The sequence below is a fragment of the Ostrea edulis genome, chromosome 1 (assembly GCF_947568905.1).
Source record: "Ostrea edulis chromosome 1, xbOstEdul1.1, whole genome shotgun sequence".
Classification (NCBI taxonomy): domain Eukaryota; kingdom Metazoa; phylum Mollusca; class Bivalvia; order Ostreida; family Ostreidae; genus Ostrea; species Ostrea edulis.
Window position 1 is genome coordinate 34,165,478 of NC_079164.1, and position 8,478 is coordinate 34,173,955.

General features: G+C 37.1%; 1 protein-coding gene across 1 annotated transcript; it reads right to left on the reverse strand.

The window, feature by feature from the left end:
• Window positions 1-879: 879 nt before the first annotated feature.
• On the reverse strand, window positions 880-2,433 carry LOC125671934 (uncharacterized). The gene is made up of 3 exons (XM_048908926.2): window positions 2,283-2,433; window positions 1,327-2,177; window positions 880-1,100 (listed from the first exon to the last, which is right to left on the reverse strand). The coding sequence occupies exons 2-3, from the start codon at window positions 2,155-2,157 to the stop codon at window positions 1,002-1,004; spliced, it is 930 nt and encodes a 309-aa protein (XP_048764883.2). The 5' UTR covers window positions 2,158-2,177; window positions 2,283-2,433; the 3' UTR covers window positions 880-1,001.
• Window positions 2,434-8,478: the final 6,045 nt, after the last annotated feature.

Below are 8,478 nucleotides of genomic sequence, written 5' to 3' on the forward strand. Positions count from 1 at the left end.
GAGAGAGAGAGAGAGAGAGAGAGAGATGTTTTGTTGTTGGATATAGAATTTATTTCACGAGTTAGACAATTTTTTTTAATATTAGCACGAGTGAAATATAAAAAAAATTCCTGTTTCACGAGTGTATAAATTTTATATCCAACAACAAAAACTTTGAATTTTCTGTTTATTACATTTCCTTCAATTTTCCCTTCAGCAATTTTAGCTATCCCTCTACACTGATGAATAGGCCCTAGAAATCACTTGCACCGCGCAAGGATTCACTTGCAAACAAACCGACGAAGCGAGAAATTGCCGTCTTGGTTCTTATGTACCTTATTGATCAAATTTGAAAACGCAAGGTGGAGTTTGCAACTAATCTAGATAGCAAAAGGTATGTGTAGGCTACATTTATATAGGCCTACTGTTTACTTCACAGCACAAGATCGACTTTTGAGTTGCTCCGACAGAAACATAGGCCTGACATCACACAACATACATCATGAACCAAGAAAAAGCTATAAGTCTCAGTTCTTGCTTTTGTACAACTGCTAAAGTACGTTATAACTTACCATAGCATGCAGTATTGTCGCCAATTAAATCCAACACAGTAAAATGTAAGCAATTCAGAGTCAATCGATATGACATGACGTCATCTGACATGTCGCATCAGTTTTATGCTTTTATGGGTGGATCAAGTACATTCCCCAAGTGAAAATTAAATTATTTTGGGATATTCAAATAAACGACCATGAAAAATTTATTATATATAGTTTAAATTGAAGGTAATCTTATGTATCGCGGATGGATATTGCGGCAAGTAGTCCCGGTTGTTATTTTCACACTGTGAAAATATCATCTGTGAAAATATTATTTTTATTCAATGGATAAATTGCACTGTTGAAAATGTAATAAAATTATTTATTCACAAAATGATTTCAATTTTGCATTCATAGCAAAGTATATTTTCAATATCAGCAGCAGTAACCTTTTATCCAGTAACCTCCTTGGATGTGTTTTATTCACTCGATGACGTCATTGTCTTGTTTTAAAACCGTTAAGTGTATGTTCGATATAGTTAATGCTTTTTCTTCCTCTATGTCCAATTCTTCGTCCGTAGCCTACAAAGGAAGTCTGTAATTACTCACAAATTTAAAACATTATCGACAAATGACGAATTATAAATCATTTCCTTGAGGTCATTGACATTTTTTTTTTCCCAATGGTGTAAAAATTCTGGAGGAAATCTTAATTCTATCATTGCACAAAACGCATATTTTATCTGATTATACCTCTCTATACATTATCTATCTAAATAATACTGATGATGATATGATTGTAAGAGACCTTTAATATGGTAACTTTATCGCTTGGCATCTCCTCCGTAACGTACAGATAGTTTTTGGCGGTCGTCACTGATAGTGGACACTTGATAGTGAAGTCTGAACACGTTTGATATAATTGATTATTTTCATATTTGAGACACTGCACAGATTTACTGTCATAGCAACACAGATAAACATTGTTGTCTTTGTCGGCGGTTATTCCACTTGGTATGCACTTTGGATCAAAGATAAACTTAAGCTGTCCTTTCAGTCCAATTCCAACAACCTTACAGAGGCCAGAGTCCGAGACAACGACACAGTCATCCGGCAAATAAGTCAGGCTAGCTGGCGTTCGAAACACTACAGAGTTGTTCACACAGGAACTGACAGTGATTAAAACTACTCCCATATAGTTCAATATGTCCACTGAACTTTCTCCCAACTCGCAGCATCCAGCCACTAGTCTCTCCTCGTCCACACAACACACGGGCTGGTATTTCTTCTCCGTCTTTCTCCGTGAACTCAAATTCATAATTCCTTCCATACTAATGAAAGACAACATTCTAATTTCTGGTTCCGTCACTATCACGTGACTTGTGAGAAGAAGAGGAGATGCACCGCAAGGGTCATCCAACAGTAGGTGATCCACACAAGTCCGGGAGCGGATGTCAAATCTTTTAATATTCTTGTTTTCATTGTCCACTGCTATGAGTGTGTTTCCTACGTTTATCACCTGCGTTAAGAGACAGGTTTGTTCGCCCTCTAGTCTTGCACTGAAGCCGTGATAGGGAGAAGAAATCGGCGTAAATGGTAAAATATCCACGTCTGCACACACCGGGATACTGCAGTTCATTATAACCGCTTCACGGATACCTACAAAGAAAGACATGTAATGCAAGGAACCATGCTGTGTTTAAAATCAATATGGCGTCTGAAAAGAAGAGCTACCTTTCGCACTTCTTCTGTAGGATATCTTACCTTGCAAAACTCGCACTCCAAATGAGTTATCGAAATCTGTTCTTCCTGTGTTTTAACGTTCGAGGTCGTTTACCGAACAGTGCAGATGAAGTATTGACGAATTGTCCCGATTTGTTTTTTACCTCAAACTTTGTGATAATAAGTATATATAATGAGAGGTTTAAATTCTTATGTCAGACGACCTTTAAATGTTGAAACATGTACATTTAAATGTGGGTCTAACTTGAACAGTTCGATTGATTTTCGCGGTTCTATTGAATGCGCTTATTGACAAGGACAACACAAAATTTCCTCCACGGGTTAAATTGTTTGTGTCTCGTGGGTTACGGGGTGATAATTACAGGGTTTACAATTCATTAACAACTGATAGATATTGATATACTTTGATTTGGTAAATCACTTGTGCACAGATAAATAATGTAGTTATGTACAGTTTGTATGTATGTGTGGTGTAAATATTTAACCTCGTTATCTGAATGATTTCAAACAAATTTTGCACTTTTACCCTTATCTAAGAGAAGATCAAGAGAATCGGAATGAGACCATTCAAATATTTTCTTCCTAACATTGATGGATTTCAAAGGGTTTTTTTATATTATTATTATTGGGTTTTTATTTTATTTTATTTGTTTGTTTGATAGATAAGGATAGCAAGTCTCTTTCCCAATGACAACAAACGTGTGCATTTGTCAATGCAATATACAAAAACATTTTCATTAGGTATTGTATTGAAATATCTTCATGCAATTCCGAACCATGCAAATCAGGATTCCATCAGACTACGAGATTGATCACTGTTCGTTGTCTTCACCTTTCATCAGATTACGAGATTGATCACTGTTCGTTGTCTTCACCTTTCATCAGATCACGAGATTGATCACTGTTCGTTGTCTTCACCTTTCATCAGATCACGAGATTGATCACTGTTCGTTGTCTTCACCTTTCATCAGATTACGAGATTGATCACTGTTCGTTGTCTTCACCTTTCATTCGATCTTCGTTCAGGCTATTTCAAAGTCAACTACCTGTCCTTCAGCTTAAGAAAAACAAAGCGTTTCTATCAGTAACTCGCTACATGAAAAAGGAAAAGTTGGTTACATGTACCAGTATGGAGCGCCATATTAACATAAACTCAAATAATTGAAGATAATTTTAATCATTTAAAGTTCTCATCAATAAAATTATTGTGCGAAATATTAGAATTGATGCGCGTCAAATCAATCATTGCTCTTATCTATTGAATTAATGCGTGCATTAATTCAATGGATGAGAACAATGATTGATTTGATGCACGCATTAATTAATTTGATGAGAGCAATAATTGATTAGATAATTCAATTGATAAGAACAATAATTGAATTGATGCGCGCATCAATTCAATCATTGCTTTCATAAATTCAATTGATGTGCGCATCAATGTGGTGAAATTATTGCTTGCAAAAATGAATTTGGAGCTCGGTATAAATGATTTGATGATCTCTTCAATAAGCCTGTTTCGAGATTAGAGCTCTCTTGTGTAGGAGGTGCATTTAGTGGAACTTTGAATGTCCAAGTGGGACAGAGTGGACTTCCCTGTTGTCCGACACCCGAGTTCAAGAATGCTGCACAAAGAGAGTAATACACAAGACCTGCCTTTCAGGGATACTAAATTAATTAGTCCGATTTCTAGGATTGCTCTAATAATCCGCCTTAAGGGATACCAGCTAATCTTATCAACAGAGAGAGTAATACTACAGGGGTTTGCAATTTAGGCCCGGAGTGAATATGACGTATTGCAATGGGTCCTCGGTATTTTAGTCAATGTTTACACGGAATTGAATAAAGTGATACGGACAGCATTAGAGAGCGGTTAAGAGGCAAATTTAAGTAGGCAATGTTGTTAGTGATAAATACTGACGAGTTATATTCTGAATTTCATTGCGCGGTGGTTCAAAGCGAAATTCTCGATTTCTCCAAAACGGCGTTTCATTCCTGTTCGCTATGCTAACACGTGGCTCATGGCTTGGTCAATCAAGTGAATTTTATTGATAAAATTTCACACTCCTGTGGTAATACACAAGACCTGCCTTTCAGGGATACTGAGTTGAAATAAATCTTTGGAGATCTTAAAATATGAATAGATTTAAGAAGAGAAAAAATTCACGGATGGAAACCATCAGTAATTTGAGGCTAGCACAAAGTAATTGTTGCTGTTATTATCGTTGACCGATTGATTCCGTTTTGATTTTAACTTAAAGGTGCCGAAATCCACGAGGTGAAGGAATAATTGTTATTCCTTATTTTACGCGAGAACTTGATATCGCGTAATGCCCAGAACACTAAAATGTCTTATCCCACCGATTCATAATACATGTATATAATGAATTATATATTATGAATCAGTGGGATAAGACATTTTTCAAAACGTGGATAAATTAGTGTTCTGTGATAATGACACGTGTATCTAAGCTTCCTGGAACATAAAAAAAATGTAAAAAGAGACACCATAGATCGAAGAGAAATATTTATTCGAAGTCCGAATTTCCTCCATATATGCAATAGCCTTGACCCAGGCGCCTATGAAATATGCACATGTACACTACAGGAACGCCCACAAAAGCGGCAGCATAAAACAGTGGCTATTAATAGTCACCGTCTAAAAAAGGCCTAAAACTTTATCACTTTTATACACTACTTTACAAGGCATAAAACGACCATTCTTTTCCACAGGTGCTTGTGGACAGGACTTCCGGTACCCCCCTTCTTGTAATTTTAAATGTTCAATTCCTTGGGTATTTCGGACGTATTTTTGATAAAATATGTAACTTCAGAGTTTATCTATTTCAATGGAATACACAAATCTCGCATAGAAACCGTTTTTAAAAATGTCATATCACCGATCATAATATATGAACAAGGTGTGCAACTCAGCCAGCGACATGTTGAAAAAATCTACACCTCGCTGAGAAATCCTATCGAAAAAACACCAATAATGCATATACCAACTCAAAAGAACGGTCATTCTAAATCTACTGATGATTCGTGGATTAAATGCATCGCTCTTTGGTGCGCAACAATTACTTCACCCCACTCAATTTCATCGTTTTAACCTCACCACTTCTCATTTCTGACTATAACGAACGGAAGTTGTGATGCTGGAATATTTCTGTCGCAGCTTTCAAGTTTTCTCTGGATATCATAAGTAGATGAATATTTACGTTATAAAAATATATTCAGGCTTTCAGTATATGAAGAGGAGTGATTTTCGTATCAAAAACGGAGAGAAATGAAGAAGAAGAGTGATCCAGAAGGAGCAAAGCAGTACCGGGCTGTTAACCAACAATTATGTAAAACTTATACGGTACCAATTTTGATGCACCACATGAGCATTTCAACAAATGATGTCTCTTCAATGATGCTCAAGCTGAAATATTGGGAATCCGAAATAACAATAAACTAGTAAGAACTAAAAACAACAGAGTGCCAAAGACTGGAGTCAAATTCGTCTAAGGAGTAGAGCTATGCATGAGGGAGGTAATCCCTAATTTTGAAATGAATTTCTAAATTTTATCACAGCAATTAAATATACATCCGTATTTTCAAGCTAGTAACGAAGTACTTAGCTACTGGGCTGTAGAGACCTTCATGGACTAACAGTCCACCAGCAGAAGTCTCGACCCAGTATGAAAAGAGCGAAGGAGAACTGAATAGAAGAACAATGCCAGTTTATAGAAGGAAACCTGAAGAACAACAGCAAGAAAGCACACCAACTGGTGAAAGACCTGACCAGAACAAAACACTGGGACAAGGACGGATTACCAAGACAAAGCTGGAAGGTTTCTGACAGAAGATCAGCACATTTTTCACTGAGTATTGCTCCGACCTATACTGTTACAGAACCACAGAAGACCCAACTGTATTACATATACCTCCTGCAACCAACAACGACAACCATCCCATCCTTCGAGAAGTGGAAGCAGCAGTGAGATCGATGAAGAAGGGGAAATCAGCAGGGATGGACAAAATACCATCAGAACAAGTCCAGGCAGGAGAAGAAGCAATGAACAGTGCCTTACTGATCATCTGCAACAAGATCCGGCAGACAGAAAAGTGGCCTACATCATAGACACAATCCCTGATCATCACACTCCCCCAAAAAGGCAATCGACAACAGTGCTAGAATTACCGCACAATCAGTCTTATTAGCCACTCAAGCAAGGTCATGCTGAAGATACTGCTGAATAGGTTGAAGCCACAAACAGAGATCATTGCTGAAGAACATGCATGCGTTTGAATAGCGTGTAACACAATAGAGCAAATTTTCAACCTCAGGATACTGTGCAAAAGGTACCTCCAACACCATCGAAACCTCTACCACGTCTTTGTTGACTTTAAGAAGGCGTTCGATAGAGTATGGCATGCAGCGTTATAGGCCACCATGAGGCTGTACAACATCAATGCTAACCTGATCAGAGTCATCGAACACCTCTATGACAAGGCAACCAGCGCAATCTACTTCAGTACCACAGTAGGAGTGAGGCAAGGATACATACTTTCCCCTACCTTTAAATATTCAACATCGTTTTGGGGAGGATCATGGCTGACCCACTAGAAGATTACAGTGGAACAGTCGGCATTAGCGGCAGAACAATTACCAACTTGCGTTTTGCCGATGACATAGACGACCTTGCAGGAGGAGAAGAACTTGCAAAGCTTGTAGAACTCTTGGATAAAACATATACAGTCTACGGGATGTAGATCAGTACAGAAAATACCAAACTGATGACAATCAACACCAAAGGCATCTGCACTGACATCAAAGTGAGTGGTGAGAGGCTGGGCACTGTTAACAACTTCAAATATCTCGGAGCCATTTCCAGCGACGAGGGGTCCAAATCTGAGATACTCGCCAGAATAGCCAAACCACCATAGCGCTCACCAAACTCAAGACTATCTGGAAGGACAGAAACATTAGGCCACACCAATTTGTAAAATAGTTCTTCGGATTTTCAAACAAAACAAGTGAGGCGAGAGGGCGAAATTATTTTACAAATATTATTTTTAATTTTGGAGATAAAAATTATGAGGCGAGCGAATACAAGAAATATAAATATTTTTAATTGAATTAAGTGTGATTTTAAAAAGCGGGCGCCTAAAAATAAAGATCTAAAATCATCAGATATCATTTGTTTACCACATAAACTTAATATTTTTCAACTTTGTTGATATAGTTTACAATAAATAAGAAGTATTTCAGGTTTCAAAGACTTATTTTCTTTATACCTAATACATGTACTTTGCAACATTAACTGATAAGGTCTTTTTGAAGAATTTTATTTAAGTTTCATTTCTACAAACTTTCGATTCAGAGATATGCATATTGCTAGGGACACATTCAGTTTTGACATTCATTGCAAATGCAAGATCCATTGCATCGCTTTGAGCATTTTCTTGAATTTTGATATGACGTCACCAAACCTTTTGTGAATTTGTCGTTAACTGTCGGTCCGGTTTAAAATAGTCATCGATCAGCACCCCTTGCTTGTTGTAAGAGGCGAATAAATGGGGCGGTCCTTCAGATAGGACTGCAAAAACTGAGATCCTTGTCACAGCAGGTGTAGCACGATAAAGATCCCTCAGTGCCATAAGCGCTGAGCATAGGCCTAAATTTTACAGCCCTTCACCAGCAATGGTAACGTCTTCATGTGAGTGAAATATTCTAAAGAGAGACTTCAGTCAATATATAGGCTAATCAAACAATCAATCATACGCTATCAATGTTCTCTAAATAGTGGTATCGAATAGTGCTTCAAAAGTTTCATCGGCTTCCAGTTCGATTCCAGCATAAGGAACAACTTCCAATCCAGTGTTATGAAGTATCGTACATATTAAGATAGACATCATGAATAACTTAACCGTATTACACTGTTAGGATTTCTCGAGAGCCCGCGCTTCTGTCATTTGTCAGCATATACATCAAGGTTATTTGTGCGCTTGTTGTAAAAACTAAAAAAAATATTTACGGATATTTTTTAACACGCGGGCGGATATTATTTTTTGATAATATTATAATTTGGATTTTTTACAAATAGAAGCGGCGAATCCGACGAACTAGATTACAAATTGGCATGGCCTAAAGTCAAAAAATAAAATCCAATACTCAAACTTTTATCTATATTATCATATATATATATATATATATATATATTTATAGCGT